The sequence below is a fragment of the Oncorhynchus tshawytscha genome, linkage group LG18, assembly GCF_018296145.1.
Source record: "Oncorhynchus tshawytscha isolate Ot180627B linkage group LG18, Otsh_v2.0, whole genome shotgun sequence".
NCBI lineage: Eukaryota > Metazoa > Chordata > Actinopteri > Salmoniformes > Salmonidae > Oncorhynchus > Oncorhynchus tshawytscha.
In genome coordinates, this window is record NC_056446.1 from 15,728,612 (window position 1) to 15,751,695 (window position 23,084).

The following is a 23,084-nucleotide window of genomic DNA, read 5'->3' on the forward strand; positions in this document are numbered from 1 at the left end:
TCACATTTTTTACATTTTATTTACAACCACATAAAATAAATACAAAAATCAAACTGACATAATTACAAATATTGAAAGTCACAAATATTTTCTGGATTTTGTTTTGGTCACTTCGGTCAGTGTGGTTTCAATAACCCAAACAATGTATGATGAATCACATTATATTAAGATGATCACATGATCACAAAAAGCCAATTCGAGGACCATCTCACTGAGGAGCGACAAGACTGCTGAAAATTAGGTTGCATTGCATTTGATCTCCTTCTAGTGCTCACCATGAACAAATACAACATGTTGGCTTGGTTTACCAGAGGACAATAAATCAAGCTCAAAGTTTCAGTCCTGTTACACCTACTGCATCGTGTTTACCCATACTTAAAGAATCAAGCCAAGCCTCACATTATTTTTTAGACACTGCATTATTTTAGGACGGAACAGTTTCAGTGTCATCCTTTCTCTGCCACTGAATAGCTGAGTGGTGATCAATGATTTCAGGCAGTACTGCCCCCATCCAGACAGCTGTGCATTGCGATGGCTGGGACTTTTTGGGCTCGTCTTCTTGAGCCAGAGCCACACTTAGAGCATATCAAATAAAATATCTCCACCACATTCAGCAGCAGAGATACACAAGCCACCACCAGCATGAAGATGATGAAGATGGTCTTCTCTGTTGGTCGTGACATGAAGCATTCTACAGTGAACGGACAGGGAGCTCTGCTGCATTCAATTTTGGGGTCCAGAGTAAACCCATACAAGTAATACTGACCCACTATAAACGCTATTTCAAGCAGAATCCTGAAGAATATATTGACTGTGTAACTAGCCAGCAATTCACCTTTGATTTTGACATGACCCTTCTCATCAGAATACTTAGGCCTTTTCCCCATCTCATTGCCTGCCTGACTCAGCCATTGCCTCAGTTTGTTCTCCTTGTGGATGACGTGCATGACATGTCCCAGGTACACCAATGTTGGGGTGGAGACGAAGATGATCTGAAGGACCCAGAAGCGGATGTGGGAGATGGGGAAGGCATGGTCGTAGCACACGTTCTTACAACCGGGCTGTTTGGTATTGCAAATCATATTGGACTGCTCATCGCCCCACACCTTCTCCGCCCCTGCTCCGAGGACCATGATCCTGAAGATAAACAGGACGGTCATCCAAACCTTTCCAATGACCGTGAAGTGCGACTGCACCTTGTCCAGCAGCGACGACAGGAATCCCCACTCTCCCATTTTTTTGCTCTGGCTAGAAAGACATAGAAAAAAACCCATAAATGTATACGTTTGGGAAAACAAAGCGAAAGGTTCAGTTACACTATTGGCAACATTCTGACAAATGATTGGAAATCTATGATGAGAATGAATGAAAAAAAATACCAGAGAAGATGAACAGAGAGCAGTCTGTGTTACGGAGAGAAGAACACCAGCGGTTTATGGGATGGTAAGGCTATTTCTTTGAGTAAAGTAAGCTATAAAACACATTGCCTAAATGGAGAGATTCCACTGTCTGTTATCAAGAGATTAAGTATATCAGTCAAAATCTGATGTATAATATTTTAGCATCAGACATTATATTTCAGTTTTTCAATAGGAAAATATATAAAGTTTTTTTTATTTTATATATGCAGTACATTACAGTCAGACCCAACATTATTGGTACCCTTGATAAATGCACACTCTATAAAATAAATAATACAAATGCTAAGCTACAGTATATTGTAATATTATTTTATACTAATAGAATTGCTCAGATATTTTGTTAAACAAGTCCTTTAAAAAATCTAATAAAAGATACTGGTCAAAATGACTGGCAACCCTGTTTTCAATAGCTTTCAATACCTAACCTTGCGAGGATAATGGCACTAAACATGTCCTGGTACTTGGTAAAGGGCCCAAGGACCAGTAGGAGGCAAAATAGCCCCATAACATCAAAGATCCACCACCAACATATTTGATGTTATGGGGCTATTTCACTTCCACTGGTCCTGGGGCCATTGTTAATAAGGTCATACGCATCATGAACTTTACCCAGTACCAGGACATTTTAGACCTGGTTGCCTCTGCAAGGAGGCTAAAAGGGACAAAAGTGCATCTTTCAGCAAGACAATAACCTCAAGCAAACATCAAAATCCACAAAGAAATGGTTCCTTGACAACAAAATCATCTCAGCCTCCGGACTTGAACCCCGTTGAAAACCTGTGGTTTGAATTGAAGAGGGGATCCCAAAAGCACAGACAAAGGATATCAAGGATCTGGATTCTGTATGGAGGAATGGTCTAAGATACCTCCCAATGTGATCTCTAATCTAAATCTCTAAACTACTGTATATCTCTTTCTCTGAGCAATTGTCATAGAATAAAATCATTTCTATATTTGTTTGAGAATACAATATAGCTCAGTATTTCATACTCCCTTTTCTTGCTCATCTTTATCAAGGGTGCCAATAATGATGGGCCCGACTGTACATTCTGTTTTGAGTATATATATATTTTTTTAGAAATGATTTCGATTTATTTGTATGATATGCCCAAAGTATGTAAGTGTAAAATGGCCCAAATACCACAAAATCAATATTTCAATAAAAACTCAAACTTTTGTTTCTAGGTTAATTAAAGATATGTTTAAGCCTAGGTTGTCCCTCTTACAATGGTTCAAGCGTATCCAGAAATCATTTTGCTTTTGGTGATATTAGATTAGCATTCTTATGTGTTTTCATGTAAAGGGAAAACAACCAAATAGTTCATTAAATATGTCTTACCTTTTATACAGACACCTTCTGGGCAGAACACAATATCCACCAGTTGTAAGTGGCAAATGTTCAAATGCTACGTACTGCTACTAGTTTACCTTGAACTTCAGTTTTGTCGAATTACACAATTGTCTTGTCGTGCGAGCTGACACGTTGTGCATGGAAATGATACATCTTCTGTTTAGAATTATGTGTTCCTGGGAATGATTGTACAAGTTAATAATTGGCAAAACAATGATAAAGGTACATTTTAATGTTGAGTCATTTTGTATTTCCAAATGAGTCAGTAATAACCATGAAATGGCTTTGTAATCTAAGCCATAGCCTTTGCTAATGATTCTCATTGACAATGTGGGTGGTCCAGGTCTAGGTAGTCAAAGGGTAATATAAATTCATGAAATCTTAAATCAATATTTTGGGGGGGTTCTTTGGATAGTTTTCAGAGTATACTGTATGAAATTGTATTTTTGTTGTTGACAATGCTCTCTCAGAATATGTGCCCTGATTGACATTAATAGAGTTCTGGCAAAACATAAGGATACTTATTTTATTATACTATAGCTATAAGCCCCTTTATTGTGAGGGTTGGAGGATGTGCCATTCATCATTTACAAGTTGTGCCTATAGCAATATTTTCATATGCAGTCTTGCACTCCTAGAACATTTATCTGGATTGGTATTTTGACAAAGTTCTGGTATAATAATAAGCCACTTTATTATGAGGGTTGGGAGATATACAGATGTAGGATCTTAATTTAAGCCAGTTTACTACATCAGGAAAATAATCCTGCAGCAACAGGAAATGTGAATTATTAGGTGGATTATAATTAATGGATTTTTTGTAAGGGTTGATAAACCTTAAATACACTACAGCAAGAAAATAGTGATCAAATTGAGATCTTATTCTTCAGTGATGTTCATTTAAAAGCAATATTTCCATAAATGCTGTCCTAAGAGACTCAACTATTCATGTGTATTATTGTAACATGTTTCAGTGATTGTTTGATGAGTTTTCAGTCTCTAAGGTTCATGCAACCACCATTAATACAAACATTAAAAACATTATTTTTTTTACAATATATTTCATTTATTCCTTCAAAAAAAGAAAAACTGCATATCTAGATTGTATTGTAGGATAGACAATATCTCAGTTGTTAACATTCATCAGGCAATATACAAATAATTTCAAGACCCCAGGTGGTAGGTATTTTGGCAATGAGGCCCTTTATCAACTTCTCCATGCTAGCAGATACCCATAGACTTCCAGTCATTATGCTAACGCTAGTTAGCATGTGCTCACTAAACCTCTAACTTCCTTCATACTGGACATGGAGACATAGAAATAGTATCCACGAATTCATCTGACTGGGGAAATACATTGACAAAATCCCAAAGCTTCCTATAACAGAAAATGTTACATAGAACATACCATTGGGATATAATAACTGAATTGCATTTATATTCAAGGTGTATTGGCATTGAACAGTAAACATTCACAATTGAACAGTAAACATTCAACATCAATACATAAAATGCACTAACTACTAGTGCACTGCGTTTAAATCAATAAATATAAGAAAACAAAACAGGTAGTGTATTCATTCAGATTTTCAACAATACAAAAGATCAAGATACAGTCATGGCTAATTAACTTTCAAGTGTCTTAGTGGTCCCCTAGCAACCTTTTCTCTTGTGTGGCTCCATCCAGACTACCCCCTAAACTCTGCCCACTCTCAAACTCCAGGTTCATCTTATTCTGTCTCAGTGGGTCCATCTCAGTATCCACGCGACCAGACCACCCAGAGGAGTGGAGGGTGGCGGGGTTCGCTGCTGACGTAGTGCGATGAGTGCGCCCCTTGGAGCCGCCACATCTCACTCTTGTGTAAAGCAGATAGAACACCTCAATCACATTCAGAGCCAGAGACACACAGGCCACCACCAGCATGAAGATGATGAAGATGGTCTTCTCTGTGGGACGAGACATGTAGCATTCTACAGTATAGGGACAGGGAGATTTGGAGCAAGGGAACATGGGAACCATGACAAACCCATACAGGTAGTACTGGCCAACAATAAAAGCGATCTCTAGAATGATCTTAAAGAATAGCTGGGTCATGTAACTGCCCAACAAATCTCCCCTAATTCTGACCTTCCCTGCTTCATCTGTGTATTTGGGCTTCTTCAATGTGCCATTATCTTCTTGGCTGTGCAGTATGGCTCTCAGCTTGTTCTCCTGGCTGATGACATGCATGGCATGGCCCAGGTACAGAAGAGTTGGAGTGGAGATGAAGATGATCTGCATGACCCAGAAACGGATGTGTGATATGGGGAAGATCCAGTCGTAGCAGACATTTTCACAACCAGGTTGTTGCGTATTGCATATGAAACCAGATTGTTCATCGCCCCACACGCTCTCCGCTCCAGCACCCAGAACCATGATTCTGAACAGGAACAGGACACTCATCCATATCTTTCCAATGACCGTTGAGTGGGACTGCACCTTGTCCAGTAACGTGGAAAGAAAACCCCAGTCTCCCATGTTTGCTGATGTTCAATGGCTTTCTGAAGAGGAGAAGAAAATAACCAGTTAATTCATTTGACAGAAGAAGGCCCATCTTATCAATGAGTCAGGTTGTCAATGTTTTCCACTTCTCTTGTTATCCTTAATCATTCATTTGATTTTTGGGGCACGCACAGAACGGCATCAAGACCAAGTTCCTAAAACTGATATCCCTCTATCATTAAGACAATACAATATATATATATTTTTTTTTTTACAACATTGTATGTAATAACCCTTCTGTATTGAAAGATAACCCTCGTTCAAAAACAAACTTAAAATGTAAGCAGTTAGTCACACAATGAAAAGCAGCAAAAATGCACATGACAGGCTAGATCATAGGTCATGTCTAGTATGTATTGATTATGAGGAAAAGTTGATGTATGCCTTATTTACTATTAATAATATGTTCATATTTTATGATATTGCATGGAAATCAGTACACCCCAAACACCTTACGTACTGAACAGTCTACTACTATAATAACTTAAATAAAAATGAATTAGATCCAAAAGAATTACAGAACAAACTACTACTTGTTTTTCTTTAAAAAATGACTCAAAGGATAGGAAAATGTGAAGTGAAAAAGGTTGCCTCCTACCTGGTCCTGACTCTATGGAGAATATACCTCTTAGACCAACTGATCACTAACTTGAGTTGAACCTTGAGTTTTGGAGGATGGTGGTAAGGATTGCGTCAGGTTCCCTGTTACGTTGTCATAATCAGCTAATTCAATTTTAAAAGTTAACCTGTAAAGGACTGGCAGGAAGAGCTGTATATAATGACTGACAGAAAGATACATACCCACAACAATAAGAAGCATGCACTCAACAGACTTCATAGGAACACATCTAAAGAAATAATATTGTATTGTAATGAATTGATAACACAGGGCCCAGAGTTGTTCCTAAAATAGGCATCATGGTGTCCGAAACATTCAAACCAAACACAATACGAGCCAGAATAATTTCCTTATAAAATAATTATTTATTAAATCAAGATTATAGTGTTATATGAATGACATCTACATATACATGCAATGTCACAACCTGTAATACAAATCCCAAAGAAATATTTAGAAAATTAAGAAATGCATCTAATATAAAGAAACATATTTATATTAGACAATATTTTCCCGTGGTACAAGCTCAAACATGAATCCTTTATCACATAAAAACATGATGAATATGTTACTTAATGTTTAGGAGAAATATATATGGCTGTAGACTGGCATGCGAATCATTGAGTCAACATTACAAGCAGGCTTTGTGAAAAAGAATGTGTACAAAAGCTGACACCTTAGATGTGGACTTCCCCCATGTTAGCAGTGTTTTCCTCAGAAGCCACACTTTTCGTCACCCCACTGCCCAGCTTCCTCCCCTGCAGCTCCAACTCCAGATTGACCCAGTTCTGGATCATCTGGTCTTTGTTCTCAAAGGCCTTCCTCTCCAGAACAGGGGTGACCGGGGTCACCGTGTAGTCCTTCCGCCTGTCCAGACACTCTTTGACCGATTTGACAAACAGGTAAAAGAGCTCAATGAGGTTGAGGAGTAGAGACACACAGGCTACCACCAGCATAAACCAGATGAAGACGGTTTTCTCTGTGGGTCTGGACAAGAAGCAGTCCACCTTGTGAGGGCAGGGGAAGCGAGCACAGATAAAGCGGGCCTGGAGGGTGAAGCCATACAGGTAGTACTGTCCCACGATGAACCCCACCTCTAGAAGGATCTTCACCAGTACGTGCAGTACGTAACTGCGTAACAGACGGCCACGCAGGTTAATCTTTCCATTGTCGTTGCTGTACTTGGGGACTTTGTAGCCCTTCTTCAGGAAGTTATTGGCCTGCTCATCCTGTGCTTGCTTCTTCATCTTCTCCCGGACTTTCTTCTCTACGTGGATGATGTGGAGGACATGGCCCAGGTACACCAGGGTTGGGGTGGAAACGGAGATGATCTGAAGCACCCAGAAACGGACGTGTGAGATGGGGAAGGCGTGGTCATAACAGACGTTCTCACATCCCGGCTGGTCTGTGTTACAGACGAAGTCTGACTGCTCGTCCCCCCACACCTTCTCTGCCCCGGACCCAAGGACCAGGATCCTGAAGACAAACAGGACCGTTAGCCAGATCTTCCCTATGACCGTGGAGTGGGACTGCACTTTGTCCAGCAGCCGGCCCAGCAAGTCCCATTCACCCATTTCGATCAGTTAGACAGTTTGCTGTGGAAAAACATATCATTGATTTATCACATGGTGGATTACTGTTATGACTACAACTGTCAAATGTTTTTAATGTTTTAAGCAATGTTTTAGAGAATAAATAGATCTCATAACAGCATGAAGTAAACTGTACTAATTCAAATGTATCAGTGATTTGTCAATCAAGGACTTTATGGGTTAATTTGAACCATTGAGTACATTGATAAGTGAAGGCCCATGAGGCCCAGATATCAGGAGCCATTACAATAACAGACCTTTGCAATCTGGTGGGAACCAAGGACCTGACCTTGTTAAACCCCCAAACATTGATTGCTTTATTCAGGAGGCACAAGACATTACAATTATTTCCTGCCTTTTCCATTGCAGTTTCCTGTGCCACAATTTAATTCAGGGTAATTTACTGAACGCATACTCAAAATTGAATCTTTGCCGATCAACATTTTCTGAGGAAAAACCTCTCACTACAGATAGTTTTTCATCAAAGATGTACGCGTAGTCTAAGTATTGTTACACAGATATGTTCACATGTTATAAATACTATAATTATAGGCTATGTCATTACTTTTTAGTCATGGTCAGCAAATCTCATCAACCCTTACAAAATATCCCTTTAATGTACATTTCAATTGATTAACCTCACTGTCTATGCATTATGACTGTCTAGTATAGTATTACCAATCAGAGGCAATGCACTTAACTATTTTAAGAGACCTTTGCATTTTCGTAATAAAAGAAGAGACCATTACATCTCACTTTCTAATGTCATGAATGCAATTTTCACAAACCTGGTATTTGATTGTGTAATAATCATAAGTCAATTGCTTGCTTTTTCAACTTACCAACGGACAAGACTTGCAGAAAGTCTGGAGCTCTCAGTCTCTCAGGAGGGTGATGTCAGAGTGAAGCCGAGAATCCTCTCAACCTTCCCCTCTTATGGAGGCACCATCCAAACCACAACAAAGACTACATATCCCACCTCTTAGTCATGACACCATTCAATAACCTGTGGTAGTGTTGTTGCCCAAGGTGAAACCATAAAATGATCATTTAGGTTCATATGATATCTACTGTATATCTACTGTATACCAAACATAGAGGCAGGGTATGCCAATATCCGAGACATTAAGCTTTAAAAACAAACAAAAGTGAGACAGTGCCAACCTGCAACAATATTGAATTGACTACATATCAAATATTGATTTTCATACACAATATGCATTTTATGTGTCTAATAATTAGACATTTTGCCATTTCTTTGTCAGTTGTTACTTTCCAATTCTTCCATCAATTGTTTTGTTTTTAACAGCAGACTTTGCTTCACATGTCCTTGTGAGGATTACAGACAATGACTGACCACATTTTTTCTAAATAATGTTACATATGTCAAGATGGTTGATCTTTCTAAATAGAAATGATTTACAAAACTATCTTATCTTTGTTGTTAAAAACATAGATATGTTATGTTCAAAAATGAAACCCTGATCAAGTACATCAACAAATCGTTATCTAGTAAGGACCCTCTTTATTGAGATACATTTTTTTATTATGCTATGCATTACATATGCATATTCACCAAGCATCGACTACATGAAAAGTCATTCAAGAGCACACAAGTTGTTTCTGCAATCATATCACCAATAAGTATAATCACAGCACATCACTAAATAAAAAAGAACCCATTTCAAAATCTATTCTCAAGTATACTGTCAGTTGTACCAAAACAACTCTTTACATAGGAATGCCAGTTAAACACCTCAGTGATCACAGTTGGTCAAATAAACCTCAAATCACTGCAAAAAATATCTCCATCACCTCCCATATCTGTGCATGTCACGGACGTCATTAACATAATTTGGGCACTACACTCCTGGAGATTCTTTAGTGTTATTGTAAACTATGAATAAATATAATTTTGTTATGCAATTCAAGATACAATCATTACACAAACTAATTCACTCACTAGTGTAATATCATCTGTATGATGACTGTATGACTACCAGCAATGCATAACGTTGTTGTCATGTGTTCAGTGGCTGGAGTTCTGTTTCTGGAGAACTTTCAGCATGAGCTTGTGAGCATACGTGACCCCAAGACCCAAATCCATTCGGGCATTGACTGCACAAGTCGAAACTGGAAAAGAGAACACCAACAAGAGAGTCATGGTTAGTCTATAGTTTAAAATGGACTATGGCTACTAAATGTCTATCCCTCAACTCTACCAAGACCCATTTTAAATCAGTACTGATCTGTGTACCTGCAGTGTATGAGGCCAATAGCCTGTGGTCCTGTGTGAGATGCCCAGGGTGGAGATGGCATGACGGGCATACACGTCTGACTGCGGTATTAGCCACCCGCCTGCTGATGCTCCATGGGGTGCCACTTGGAAAGGTACCAGACTTTGCACAAAGACTCCCTGACGACCATATTCATGGTGCAGAGCACGGGAAAAGTTGTCAAGGTAAGCCTGAGAGAAAAAAAGAGAAGAATCACAGCCATTTCAGTACAACAAAACAGTAGGCCACAATGCATTTAAAAACATGAATGTCATCACACACACACACACACACACACACACACACACACACACACACACACACACACACACACACACACACACACACACACACACCTAATAGGGTGTGTGTGTGTGTAGAATCTGACCGTAGACGCAGAGAGAGCAGCTTTGCTTGGAGAGGGTCTATAACATGCCCCAGAAGAGATGTTCACTACTGCTCCACGTCTCCTCTCTACCATGCCAGGTAGAACCAGGCGCGTCATCAGTGTGGTGGCAGCAATATTTCTGTTGATTACGTCCCATAACAGGTCTTCAGACAGGCCAGTAAAGTTTGGCGAGTTGCGAAGGGAGTCATCCACACAGTTAACTAGAAAGCCTATGTCTTTGTCCCGCAATGCATCTTTGACAGGCTTGCAAGCTGCATGGCCCTGACTGAAGTCTGCCACAAGCACCATTGTATCTACTCTGTGAGTCTCAGATATGGCCTTGGCTGTGTCACTGACACTGGCACCCTCTTGGCTTATCAGGATGATGCAGATGCCCTGCCTGGCAAGCTCCTCTGCATAGGCTTTCCCTATGGCCTCTGAAGCACCTGCAATACATGGGCATAGAAGACATGATGAGAACCACAACATAAAAACCCTTTATGTGAACTGTGGAATTATTCTCTGTCTATTCTATTGCATTTACCTTACCATAAATGACAGCCCATTCACCAAAACGGCGGCCAAGGCGCGTGCTTGGCATCAGTCGGGGAAGGAAATGCACCCTGACAAAGCTGTAGCAGTCCCGCACGAGGATGACAGCTTTGCTGGCTGTATACAGAGCACCCACAACGGCTAGGGTTTCCACACATGAATTGCATGACCGAGCAATTTCTTTGTACAAAAGCTCAAAACTGTCAACAGCAGCCATAGCAGTCACGGGTTGGTATTTAGCTAGCTAAACTAAAAACTACAGACAATGGTTTCCAATCCTAGCCAATCTGTATTACTTATGTACCTCAATAAGCCAGCTAACGCTTTTCTGATTATATACTTGACTTGATACTTAGTACAATTGTGTCTCGTATTATGCCATCTAGGTAAATAGCAGTTCTGACAGGTGCAATCTTGAGCTAGTTTGGCTTTTGACAGACGCTCCTTTCCCGGAAGGGATTGTAAACATGGGGACCATGTGACACCTAACACAGGAACGGGATTTAAAGGCACAGTAACAAGCATAACGTCTGAAACCCTTTTACAAGTAGTAGCTGTAATTTATTCCATATCATCATTGTCAATATTAACTCCATAAAAATTCAAACATCCTTAAACATCGTTCACCATTGGTGTTTGTTTGCAACCTTTTTCTCAGCATCATCTTTGTCTGTGACCTTCATCTGCTTTGAATATCCCACAATGCACGAGTGTGAGCTAGCTACCTGTTTCCATAGAGACAGTGGTCGAGCCAAGCTGCAGCAGGTTCGAAATGTTTACAAACTATTCAACTAGCTAACGTTAGCTATAATGACTAAATACGCTGTACCATATGTAGCTAGTAAGTCTTACACCGTTTATTACAATGTGATACATTTGCAATGGTTTGGGGAAATGTTGAACGAAGTTAGGTCATGCAAAGGACTTTATCTAATTTCCTTCGTTGCTAGCAAGCTAACGTTCGCTACCGTCGTTAGCAAACTATGTTAGTGCCCTAATTGCAGAAATGTCAACACACCATCAACTAGCTACATAGCAATACAATGCGTGTACGGGTTTTTAATACAACCACATCGCTTGTCTAACTAGCTAGTTATCGCATTGAAGAAGCGCTGTAGTAGCTAGCTAGATAACAAAGTTGGCACATTCTAATCTGAATTCTGCAGATAACGTTACAGTATTTCTGCAGAGAAGAGTGAATCCACATCAAGACCATGTCTCAGTTCTCAGCTGAGGCTGAGGCTGAACTTCAGTCTCTTTTGAGGCAACTTCTAAAAAGCATCAAAGACAGAATCTCTGGTGCACCATCCATTGAATGTGCAGAGGAAATCTTGCTTCATCTGGAGGAGACAGACAAGAACTTCCATAAGTATTCAGAAATAAATTGCTTTCTCGATTGTTCCCATCAAATCTGTAGTAATTTGTGTCCATTTTCATATCATTCTTGTTTATTATTGGTCTCTTTTTTTAGTTATGAATTTGTTAAGTACCTGCGGCAGTATGTGGAAAGCTCTCTGGGAGCAGTCATCGAGGAGGAGACAGAGAGCTGTGCCCGAGGGGAGGGATATGCTGTTGGGTCTGTTCAGGACACCTTGGTCCATGCTGTTACAAGGAAGACTAGAGAATCTGGAGAGTATGTATGGTGTCTCTTTCCAGTGTCCATTAATTAAGCATTCCCAGTGAAGACGAGATGACTAACATGACTCGCCACTTCTTTCACCGAATATTCCACTGCTTACAGGGGGAGTCTGTATGTGCTTGTATGCTTCACAACGAATACAATCTTGAAGCAGGAGTGTAGACTAGATATGGCATTGCATTCACCCCATCACATTTACTTTCTCATGTGTAGATACAAGCAAATGATGCAGACATTGAAGAACACGATGATGGTAGTCGTTGAATCTTTGATTAATAAATTTGAAGAGGACCAACTGAGAAAGGAGGAGATGCACAGGGAGAGCCAACATCAGCAGTCAAACAGCCATTACACAGACAACTGCTCCGACAGTGATTCATCCTTCAATCAGGTAATAGCATGTAAAATAAATAGCCTACAAGTCACTTTTGATGCCCTAATTGAATTTGGTCTGCAACTTTGTGGTCTGCTACTCAGTATTGCTATATAAACGCATGATGTGTTTTCGTTTGTGCTGGCAGAGTTCATATTGATTTATAGGGGGTTTAATCTAGGCTGGGACAAAGTGAGGATCCACCCAACTATCCACTGAATGGCTTTTTATACACTATCAGAACAGTATCATTATACCTTATTAACATATTTATTTTGGTTTGGATAAGTAATACTATTAAATGTGTAAATCATTATGTTATAGGCTACATTTGTTTGTGTTGCCTCTGAGTTGCGTTTGTAATCAGTGTAATTTATGCTGTCTAATTTTAGCTTACCAAGCTCAAAAAAGGGAATGTACAGTAATTACACATTAACTACAGTTGCAAATGCTTCCATGTTTCCATACAGAGTTATGCATTTATCAAACAAGAACAGCTGCAAGTTCTTGCTGAAAAGCTTGACCCTGGTAGGCCTAAAGAGGTAAAAGGATTTCAATATGATTTCTATCCTGTATAATTTGCTAGGTTATTACTAGCGGCAGAGATTTAATTGATTGGAGCCAATGTTGTGTGGTCCCTGAGAGTGAGAGTGATGTGTTGTGCAGGTGCGCTGGGAGGCCCTGCAGGCTCTGTGCTGTGCCCCGCCCTCGGATGTGCTAAGCTGTGAGAGTTGGAGTGGCCTGCGCAGGAACCTCTCTGCTGCCTTGGCTGACCCAGACCCTGACCTCAGTGTAAGTCACTGAATAATGCTCACAGAAAGGTTGGCTCCTATGAGTGCAGATAACATGTTCTCAGAGAGATGCCTGTCTTGTGACATTTTGAAAATCATATTAAAGAGCCAACAAAGGAGAATGAATACTGTCATCCTTGTTTTGCTTATACAAGGAAAAGAGCTGGCCAGCTCAGTTTGGCAACTGATGATTTCTAATATATTAACTCAAAGTAAAGTAAGCCTATAGTATAGTTACACATTATCGGTATTTCTTGTAGGCATACTTAGAGTAGACATTTGAAACCTCAGATGAATACAAGGTCCATAAATAGAAAAGGATACTCTGATATGGGAATTCACCCCCCAGGGAACTTGTGGTCAACTTTAGTTTTTTTCAGTCTGATGAACATTTGTCACAGTGAAATTGCAACAATTCACATTTGTATGAGTCCTATTTCCCAAAGGTTGTCTGTTTCTCTCCTCAGATTTCTCAGTATTATTTTGTTTACTCTCTACTCAGGATAAGGTCCTGCGCTTTTTTGCAAAAACATTCTCCTGTTCGCCACTGAATGTAACAAGGGAGATCTACACCAGTTTAGGTAATTCATTTGTTTTTCCCATATATGTTTCTGAAATGTATTGTTTAAAAAAAAAAATCAGTCTGATGTGGATAATACATATTTTGCCTTCTGATAAATAGCCAAAAGTCTGGAGTCTGACTTCCTGTACCATAAATTGAGCCTCCCTACTGGATCAGCGGGGATTGATGTAAACAGACAGGACATTACCCGTCTCTTAAAACAAGTATGCACCCTCTCTAATGGGATACTTTCATGGCAGTTATACCTATTTGAAAATTATGTCATTCTTATACTTTTTTTTTGTGTTTTTTTTGCCAGATGCGATTAATGAATGATTTTCAGAAGGAAGTAACAACCTTTTGGATTCGGCACCCAGAGAAGTGAGATGTTTGTTCTATTTTATGAAGTGATCCAAATGAATAGTTTAATCTAGAATTAGATTTAGTATCTTCTTTCTGTCACTAGGTACATGGAGGAGATAATAGAGAGTACTTTCTCCCTCCTGTCCATAAACCCTGAACACGGGTTAGAGACACAAGGGTCAGAGAAAGCCTTGAAGCCCATGCACCTCATTGCCTTACTGGATATCAAAGCCACCTGGTTTAAGAAGTGGATGGTGAGCACAATATTAACCTTCTCTAAACACCACAAAAAAACAATCCCCCCCATAAGTAGTCAAACCAATTGTCAGTGCTAGGTGAATATGATGACATTCCTGTCTCTTCCAGCATGGTTACTACAGCAGGACCGTGGTCTTTAGGCTCCTGGAGAGGAAGTACAAGTCTCTGGTGAGTGAGTGATGACTCATCTTTATGGTTCTGTGACAGTGAGGGTGGTGGTGACGCGATTGATGATGAGCTGATGATTGTCTCTGATTGTCCTCCTTCGTGATAATACATTTGTTTCCAGTTTTATTAAGATTAAAGTCTAGATTGCCTTTATAGCTATTGTCTTGCAGTATACAGTTGATGAATGTTGAAGACATTAAACTTTCTATATATCTAGTTATATTCTATTCGCAGGTAGAGTGCTGGGAAATGTATTACCCTCAAACAAATTATTTACTTTACAGGTCTTCAGTTGTATTTTTTCAGTGTTTTCAACATTCCTTTGATGATTGTAATGAGCGCTGTTCTATCCCAGATTGTGGCAGCTCTTCAGCAGTGCATTCATTATCATGACTCCTGTGACCCAGTCAGAGATGAGACGGCTGAGGTCATCCACTCTATGGAGCACCAGCACATCGGTAAATTAAACTTTCATCTACACTGGTATTTCTCCATTCTATTCAAATTATATTGTAACCAAGATCTACTGTAGCACAACACCAATAACCAACATGTAGACCTATTTTGTACACTGCTCAAAACAAATAAAGGGAACACTAAAATAACACATCCTAGATCTGAATGAATGAAATATTCTTATTAAATACTTTTTTCTTTACATAGTTGAATGTGCTGACAACAAAATCACACAAAAACGATCAATGGAAATCAAATTTATCAACCCATGGAGGTCTGGATTTGGAGTCACACTCAAAATTAAAGTGGAAAACCACACTACAGGCTGATCCAACTTTGATGTAATGTCCTTAAAACAAGTCAAAATGAGGCTCAGTAGTGTGTGTGGCCTCCACGTGACTGTATGACCTCCCTACAACGCCTGAGCATGCTACTGATGAGGTGACGGATGGTCTCCTGAGGGATCTCCCAGACCTGGACTAAAGCATCCGCCAACTCCTGGACAGTCTGTGGTGCAACGTGGCGTTGGTGGATGGAGCGAGACATGATGTCCCAGATGTGCTCAATTGGATTCAGGTCTGGGGAACGGGCGGGCCAGTCCATAGCATCAATGCCTTTCTCTTGCAGGAACTCCTGACACACTCCAGCCACATGAGGTCTAGCATTGTCTTGCATTAGGAGGAACCCAGGGCCAACCGCACCAGCATATGGTCTCACAAGGGGTCTGAGGATCTCATCTCGGTACCTAATGGCAGTCAGTCTACCTCTGGCGAGCACATGGAGGGCTGTGCGGCTCCCCAAAGAAATGCCACCCCACACCATGACTGACCCACCACCAAACCGGTCATGCTGGAGGATGTTGCAGGCAGCAGAACGTTCTCCACAGTGTCTCCAGACTGTCACGTCTGTCACATGTGCTCAGTGTGAACCTGCTTTCTTCTGTGAAGAGCACAGAAGCGGTCCTGCTGCTGGGTTGTTGCCCTCCTACGGCCTCCTCCACGTCTCCTGATGTACTGGCCTGTCTCCTGGTAGCGCCTCCATGCTCTGGACACTACGCTGACAGACACAGCAAACCTTCTTGCCATAGCTCGCATTGATGTGCCATCCTGGATGACCTGCACTACCTGAGCCACTTGTGTGGGTTGTAGACTCCATCTCATGCTACCAATAGAGTGAAAGCACCGCCAGCATTCAAAAGTGACCAAAACATCAGCCAGGAAGCATAGGAACTGAGAAGTGGTCTGTGGTCCCCACCTGCAGAACCACTCCTTTATTGGGGGTGTCTTGCTAATTGCCTATAATTTCCGCCTGTTGTCTATTCCATTTGCACAACAGCATGTGAAATTTATTGTCAATCAGTGTTGCTTCCTAAGTGGACAGTTTGATTTCACAGAAGTGTGATTGACTTGGAGTTACATTGTGTTGTTTAAGTGTTCCCTTTATTTTTTTGAGCAGTGTATTTGGTTGTTGGAGAACATTTCTAATTATTACACAGGACATTTTAATCATTAGAGGCTAATAGCTTTTTCTGTGGCTTTTCACCTGCTGTACATCCCTTGAGAACTCAATGCAGGCGACAGGCCCTCCCTCCCAGCTCATCTCCACCTCTCCCTATTCACCTGGTTCACACACCTCCTTATCCCACTGTGTGTGGGGTGTTTAGATGCTGAATAAGTCAAGTCTTGTTGAGGCGGCCCGTATCTGCAGTTATCAGACACCCGGTGGTTTGTTTTCCTCTGTCTGTGGTCTTACAGTCTGTCCTCCTCCTCTCCAGGCCCGATGGCTCTGCTGCTATCTATCTATCGCCAGGGCCGAGGAGTTCTCCCATGCTTTGAAAGAGATTACCACTGTGTATACTGTGTAGTCTGGGGAAGAACAGAGGAGCTGCATAGTGAAATACTGTTAGGGATGGTGGGGATGGAGGAAATCACTGACTGGCCAAGCTCAGGGAGTAGAATAGCAAAATGTCTATAACAGCAGCCAGAGTATATTCAAGTCTGGTCTTTTGAGTCTTGAGAAGCCCAGATTATCATTTGGTCCATGATACAAAGAATGACTTGTGTGAACTGGAGCTCACCTGTAATGAATATGTAGGGAGTCAGGAAGCAGGTGTAGAAAGAGAGTTTAATAATAAGACAAGGCAGGTGAACAAACCAGGAGTAGTGTACTGAACGTGAAAACAAACCAATTCTGCCTGATGACTGAGGCTACTGAAAGCTAAATAAAGGGAAGGTAATCAAGGTGATGAAGAAGTCCAGGTGTGGGTAATATTGGGGAACGGGTGTGGATAATGATGGGGAGCGGGTGTGGGTAATGATGGAGAGCGGTTGTGGGTAATGATGGAGAGCGGGTCTGGGTAATGATGGTATGCAGGTGTGGGTAGTGATGGGGTGTGGGTAATGATGGGGAGCGGGTGTGGGTAATGATGGGGAGGGTGTAATGATGGGGAGCAGGTGTGGGTAATGATGGGGTGCGGGTGTGGGTAATATTGGGGAGCGGGTGTGGATAATGATGGGGAGCGGGTGTGGGTAATGATGGGAGCAGTTGTGGGTAATGATGGAGAGCGGGTCTGGGTAATGATGGGGAGTGGGTGTGGGTAATGATGGGGAGTGGGTGTGGAAATGATGGAGAGCGGGTGTGGGTAATGATGGAGAGCGGGTGTGGGTAATGATGGAGAGCGGGTGTGGGTAATGATGGAGAGCGGGTGTGGGTAATGATGGTTGCCAGGACCGGTGATTAGTAGACCGGCGACGTCAAGCCCTGGAGATGGGGAGCGGGTGTAGGCGGGACAACACCATGATTGTGCTAAACAACTAATTGTAAGCTATGTAGGAGGTAATTAGGTAAGGGAGACTGGGGTTATGGAAGTGCAGAAATGATTTAAGCATCCCTTAGGCTTTTTGAAAAAAACTTTTCCTAAGCCTGTATTCTATTTCAGACTAGCTTCTCTCTCCTCTCCCAATGCTATATCCACTGAGACCTAAGAATGGCCCACTATTTCTCTCCCATACGCTGTTTCTCCTGAATACAGTGCCATTGATATTTCCTACAGCCTCATGTATAGAATGGAAGGCCTAATAAAAAAGATGCCTAATGTCTCTCTCCCTTATAGTTCTCCTTAAAACAGAGCGTGCCTCGTGTTGTCTTCTGTGGGGCAGCTCTGCCGTAGAGTGAGGCTGCGTTCTTGACCTTGCATTGGATGAACACAGATAAACTGACCCCGTTGTCAGTGATTGTACAAAAGGCTTTTTTTGTCCCTTGTTTGAACCTGTATTATCAGCACTGCCCGTAGTGTTTTATTGTTTCAGCGTATGCTAAAAGATAGGTTGGTGAAGAAATTGTATTATGTTTCATATCAAATTACATCAGCATGCTATTTGTTACATGTCGTGAATGGAGTTTCACCTGAATAAATGTTAAAGGAGTTTAGACAGCATGTTATCTCTTTTGTTCCCACTGTTGAAGCATAATCTTGTTTCTGTCCAGGCACTGCTCAAAGGACTCTCTACACTACCAAGGAGCTGGAATATATGTATTTCGTTCACTCATTATGTGTGCTTGGAAGGCTTCTCATGTACACTAATGGGAGAAAGCTCTTTCCCGTCACAGTGTGGAACCGCAAAGGTATGAACAGAAGTGAATACTTTTTTTTTAAATGGGGAAAAAAAGCGTAGTTTGACAGTTATTTCACAGAAGTTGCGTTGACCCCCATCCTGGAGGAAGAGCTGTTGCATTACTCTTGGTTGCCACCTTAACTGTCTGACACGTGTCATTTTCTTACAGATCCAGTCAGTCTGACAGACTTGCTTGTCATTCTGATTAGCATCATGTACCAACACCCCAAGCCTCCTCACAGTGACTCATCACATGCAGGTGTGGTTCACGTTGCCTCTCCCATCCCTTGACTCACTATCCAGCCTTCTTTTACACATGCTTCTCACCCTCTCATTAAGATGATGACTTAACTATGCAAGAAGGTGCAACAACAGATGAGTTGTTCCACGGAATGAGTGCCTTTTGCATCCCTTTGATATTTTAATATTGCATTTAAAAGCTAGTTATATTAATGGACGTGCCCTTTAATATAGACCACATGGAGAATTCAATACATCAGATTTTTATAATGACTGAAGTCTGGCTAAAGTCCCAAAATGCAGCATTTTGATATGTCCCCCGGTGCACCCTTTGTGACTTCTAGGAAGACTTTTTTCCCCCCCACCTTCATCGGCCCTAGTTCTTTTGCTGCTTTGACAAAGTCATTTCTGAGTAGTATTATTTATTTCGTCGTTCACGTCTGTCTGTCCCTCATTTTAAGGTCAACCCTGTTACGTGAACTGAACTCTTGTTTTAATGTGGTGAAAGTATTTATTGTTAAATATATATTTTAAAATAACATTGAACATCTAATCCTTACATCACAGTGTAAAAGCAGCTGAGCTGGTTCTCTGTTTTTGTTGTTGTCTGTGTTCTGGTATTTTGTGGTTGAAAAGTGAGAGGGTCAAACATAACTTGTCAACCCTTGCTACCCATAGATAGACAAGCTAGGAATGTTTTAACAATAAAGACATTTTTGTGAAGCTTTCTTTCAATTACCCCTCCCTGTTGCCCACAGCAAACTTCCAATTCCCCTGTCACAAGGGGATTTATGGCTGTTCTCACCTCGAGAGATGGGAAACGGTGTTTTTTAAGATTTAGTTCTTTGTGACAGAATGTAAAAATGACGTGAAATCTAAGTTTGTTTTTGCCCAAGTTACACTACTCAAAGGCACCCAATTTGGTGGAACAACTCAGATACTCCAGTATGTGGCTTAGTTTTTATGACAGCCCTTTATCTTGATATGTGTATTCTAGAGTACACCCACTTTGTGTCTGTCAGACCTTTGTTAAGGTGACACTGTGATACTCACTGAGATGAGAGATAACATCACTGAGACTCAACTTGTGTTGAGCCGTTATACACTGAGTGTACTACATCTTTTTCTATGATACAGACTGACCGGGTGAATCCAGGTGAAAGCTACGATTGATGTCACCTGTTAAATCCACTACAATCAGTGTAGATGAAGTGGAGGAGACGGGATATAGAATCATTTTTAAGCATTGAGGCAATTGAGACATGGATTGTGTATGAGTGCCATTCGGAGGGGGAATGGGCAAGACAAAATATTTAAGTGCCTTTGAACAGGGTATGGTAGTAGGTGCCAGGCACAACTCAATATTAGGAAGGTGTCCTCAATGTTTTGTACACTCATTGTATATTATCTGTTGGTGACACCAACACCCATTTTATTGCCCCTTCACTTTCATGAGCAACACTACAATACCTTTACCCCAGTTAAATGATCAATAGTAATGTACCTTCCCTGTCTAACAGCATGTCCTTTGCCAGTGCTCCACAGCTAAAGCCACAAACTATAGCTTAAAATAAACATATCTTTCATGGTCTTTGTTCAAATAATGATTACTGATACTTAGGAATTTTTGTTGCTGTGTCGTAAAATCTTAAACTGAGCTGTCCCGTGTGTTTGTGTGGGTGGGTTTTTATGCATGTCTGCATGTGTGTCGTTGCAATTGTGTTTCTAGACACTCTCTCTCCCACCACTCTTGTAATGGAGTTGCTGAGGACCCTGAGTGACCGCACAGAGTGTGCAGTAGAGTGCCTTTACCAAACCCCTGTCATAGAGACACTGCTGGCACCCATCATCACCCTGCTCAAAGGAAAACAGGTCAGTATAAAGCAGGTCAGTATAAAGCAGGTCAGTATAAAACAGGTCAGTATAAAGCAGGTCAGTATAAAACAAGTCATTATAAAGCAGGTCAGCATAAAACAGGTCAGCATAAAGCAGGTCAGCATAAAGCAGGTCAGTATAAAGCAGATCAGCATAAAGCAGGTCAGTATAAAACAGGTCAGTATAAAGCAGATCAGCATAAAGCAGGTCAGTATAAAACAGGTCAGCATAAAGCAGGTCAGTATAAAGCAGGTCAGCATAAAGCATCTGTTGCATTTTAGGTTACTTGGTACAGTATCACTAAATAACTACACTAAAATAATACAATCTCTCAGCTCTAATGGTTATAAACCTGTATTTATTCAATATATGTAATGCAGTGTAAACTGGGGTAAATCCAAGTGTTTATTTATACAATATTTCAGTTCTATATACAAATGAATGAACCAACATCCCCAGCATGATGTTTATTAGTATTGTAGAAATGTGTTGATGGTATGTGGTAAGTTAGTTACATTTGCACTGTATGAGTTGTCTGTGTTATTTTGTATTAATTCTGCAATGTGCCCAAAGCCATTTCAATTAAGTGTTTTGTGTCACAGGCTAAATTAAACTCCCCAGAAACTACATTGATTCATATAGCAGACACTCTCGCAAGAATTGCCACCACTGAGCGAGGATTATCACTTTTCTTAGATGAAAGAAATATAGTTTCTGGTGAGGGGGAAGGGTAAGTAAAAACTTATTTTATACACAGGGTACTTATTCATTGTTTATTATTATGAATATTGCACTTTCAGCATCTTAAGTGTACTAAAAAAGTATGACGTTTTTTCTCGTGTACTTACAGAGCACAACAATTTATGTTGGATTCTTAATCCTTATACATCAAACATTTGAATGGTATACCAGTATGAGTGACGGCTCATGTAATCGATCAGGGTGTTTTATTTGTGGTCTAGTATTTCAGCTGCCCATGTAATCGTTCAGTTCACCCAGAGGCTCCTGGCTAAAGAGCTGCCATTGTTACGGAATGCAGAGACATCATATGGCGTAAGCGGGGCCTTCATCTTCGTGTGTCGGCAGATGTACAACACATGTGAAGGACTGCAGGTGCTCAGGCCCTATGGCCTGCATGAGTGCATCGCTGCAGCTTGGAAAAAGGTATGTTTTTACTCTACCCGAAAAGGAAGCAATTTTCCATCATACTAATCAATTCTAAATGTTTTGGTCGCGTACACAGTTTAGCAGATGTTATAGTTGGTGCAGCGAAATGCTTATGTTACTAGCTCCTAACAATGCAGTAAAATGTCAAACAGGTACACAATTAATCAATTAAAAATAGAAAGAACAAGAAATCAATAAATAATGGAGCAAATCCAATTAACAATCCAAATAGCACTTTAACAGTAATCCTGACGCAATCTATACATATCTATCTGTACTCCAGCACTTTGGATTTGAAATGATACAATGACTATGAGGTTAAAGTGCAGACTGTCAGCTTTAGTTACTGCACTTTTTGTACATACAGTGGTTCTTCCTTTAAAAGTTGCCGTGTACTGCAGCACAGCTTGCGGGGTGCCGCAGAATTTTATGGCACGTTATTTAAATGTCAGCCGTTGTTGCCAGAATGATGCAATTTACCACAATCTGCCACCATCTACCACAAATGGTCACGGCATAAGCTCAAAACTTTTAAAGGGAGAACCACTGTAGTAGTCCCACCGTTTTAGGGGACCAAAAGTATTGGGACAAAAGTACTTCCACTGAGATGTAACATCACTGAGACTCAACTTGTGTTAAGCCATTAAACACTGAGTGTACAAAACATTAAGGACATCTACTCTTTCCATGCCATAGACTGACCAGGTGAATTCACGTGAAAGATATGATCCCTTATTGATGTCACCTGTTAAATCCACTTCAATCAGTGTAGATGAAGGGGAGAAGGCAGGTTAAAGAAGGATTTTTAAGCCTTGAGACAATTGAGACATGGATTGT

At 40.8% G+C, this 23,084-nt stretch overlaps 5 protein-coding genes across 9 annotated transcripts in view; 1 reads left to right on the forward strand and 4 right to left on the reverse strand.

Annotated features, from left to right (window-relative positions):
- Nucleotides 1–2,913, reverse strand: LOC112218071 (gap junction Cx32.2 protein-like). Of its 2 annotated transcripts, none has more exons than XM_024378667.2 (2): nucleotides 2,761–2,913; nucleotides 1–1,248 (listed from the first exon to the last, which is right to left on the reverse strand). In XM_024378667.2, the coding sequence occupies exon 2, from the start codon at nucleotides 1,233–1,235 to the stop codon at nucleotides 492–494; it is 744 nt and encodes a 247-aa protein (XP_024234435.1). In that variant the 5' UTR covers nucleotides 1,236–1,248; nucleotides 2,761–2,913; the 3' UTR covers nucleotides 1–491. The 2 variants fall into 2 exon arrangements, with proteins under 2 accessions (XP_024234435.1, XP_024234436.1); XM_024378668.2 differs by lacking the exon at nucleotides 2,761–2,913 and adding an exon at nucleotides 1,380–1,558.
- A 903-nt stretch (nucleotides 2,914–3,816) lies between these two features.
- gja13.2 (gap junction protein alpha 13.2) lies at nucleotides 3,817–5,968 on the reverse strand. The gene is made up of 2 exons (XM_024378669.1): nucleotides 5,913–5,968; nucleotides 3,817–5,313 (listed from the first exon to the last, which is right to left on the reverse strand). Exon 2 carries the CDS (start codon nucleotides 5,288–5,290, stop codon nucleotides 4,415–4,417), a length of 876 nt encoding a protein of 291 aa, XP_024234437.1. The 5' UTR covers nucleotides 5,291–5,313; nucleotides 5,913–5,968; the 3' UTR covers nucleotides 3,817–4,414.
- A 363-nt stretch (nucleotides 5,969–6,331) lies between these two features.
- On the reverse strand, nucleotides 6,332–8,443 carry LOC112218073 (gap junction Cx32.7 protein-like). Its single transcript, XM_024378670.1, has 2 exons — nucleotides 8,368–8,443; nucleotides 6,332–7,528 (listed from the first exon to the last, which is right to left on the reverse strand). The coding sequence occupies exon 2, from the start codon at nucleotides 7,505–7,507 to the stop codon at nucleotides 6,611–6,613; it is 897 nt and encodes a 298-aa protein (XP_024234438.1). The 5' UTR covers nucleotides 7,508–7,528; nucleotides 8,368–8,443; the 3' UTR covers nucleotides 6,332–6,610.
- Nucleotides 8,444–9,030: 587 nt separating this feature from the next.
- hsdl1 (hydroxysteroid dehydrogenase like 1) lies at nucleotides 9,031–11,212 on the reverse strand. The gene is made up of 4 exons (XM_024378671.2): nucleotides 10,739–11,212; nucleotides 10,190–10,635; nucleotides 9,783–9,992; nucleotides 9,031–9,658 (listed from the first exon to the last, which is right to left on the reverse strand). Exons 1-4 carry the CDS (start codon nucleotides 10,956–10,958, stop codon nucleotides 9,587–9,589), a joined length of 948 nt encoding a protein of 315 aa, XP_024234439.1. The 5' UTR covers nucleotides 10,959–11,212; the 3' UTR covers nucleotides 9,031–9,586.
- Nucleotides 11,213–11,460: 248 nt separating this feature from the next.
- tbc1d32 (TBC1 domain family, member 32) overlaps nucleotides 11,461–23,084 on the forward strand; it is a 40,721-nt gene continuing 29,097 nt past the window's right edge. For 2 of the 4 annotated variants that reach the window (XM_024377991.2, XM_024377993.2), the window contains exons 1-16: nucleotides 11,462–12,110; nucleotides 12,213–12,374; nucleotides 12,594–12,771; nucleotides 13,224–13,295; nucleotides 13,420–13,545; nucleotides 14,047–14,125; nucleotides 14,227–14,330; nucleotides 14,426–14,487; nucleotides 14,573–14,723; nucleotides 14,836–14,895; nucleotides 15,251–15,353; nucleotides 18,838–18,975; nucleotides 19,135–19,224; nucleotides 20,935–21,077; nucleotides 21,683–21,810; nucleotides 22,043–22,244. In XM_024377991.2, the coding sequence (XP_024233759.1) occupies nucleotides 11,956–12,110; nucleotides 12,213–12,374; nucleotides 12,594–12,771; nucleotides 13,224–13,295; nucleotides 13,420–13,545; nucleotides 14,047–14,125; nucleotides 14,227–14,330; nucleotides 14,426–14,487; nucleotides 14,573–14,723; nucleotides 14,836–14,895; nucleotides 15,251–15,353; nucleotides 18,838–18,975; nucleotides 19,135–19,224; nucleotides 20,935–21,077; nucleotides 21,683–21,810; nucleotides 22,043–22,244 (1,953 nt within the window). In that variant the 5' untranslated portion in view covers nucleotides 11,462–11,955. Of the gene's footprint in view, nucleotides 12,111–12,212; nucleotides 12,375–12,593; nucleotides 12,772–13,223; nucleotides 13,296–13,419; nucleotides 13,546–14,046; nucleotides 14,126–14,226; nucleotides 14,331–14,425; nucleotides 14,488–14,572; nucleotides 14,724–14,835; nucleotides 14,896–15,250; nucleotides 15,354–18,837; nucleotides 18,976–19,134; nucleotides 19,225–20,934; nucleotides 21,078–21,682; nucleotides 21,811–22,042; nucleotides 22,245–23,084 lie in introns of all 4 variants that reach the window. The other 2 variants (XM_024377992.2, XR_002948480.2) reach the window with 2 other exon arrangements.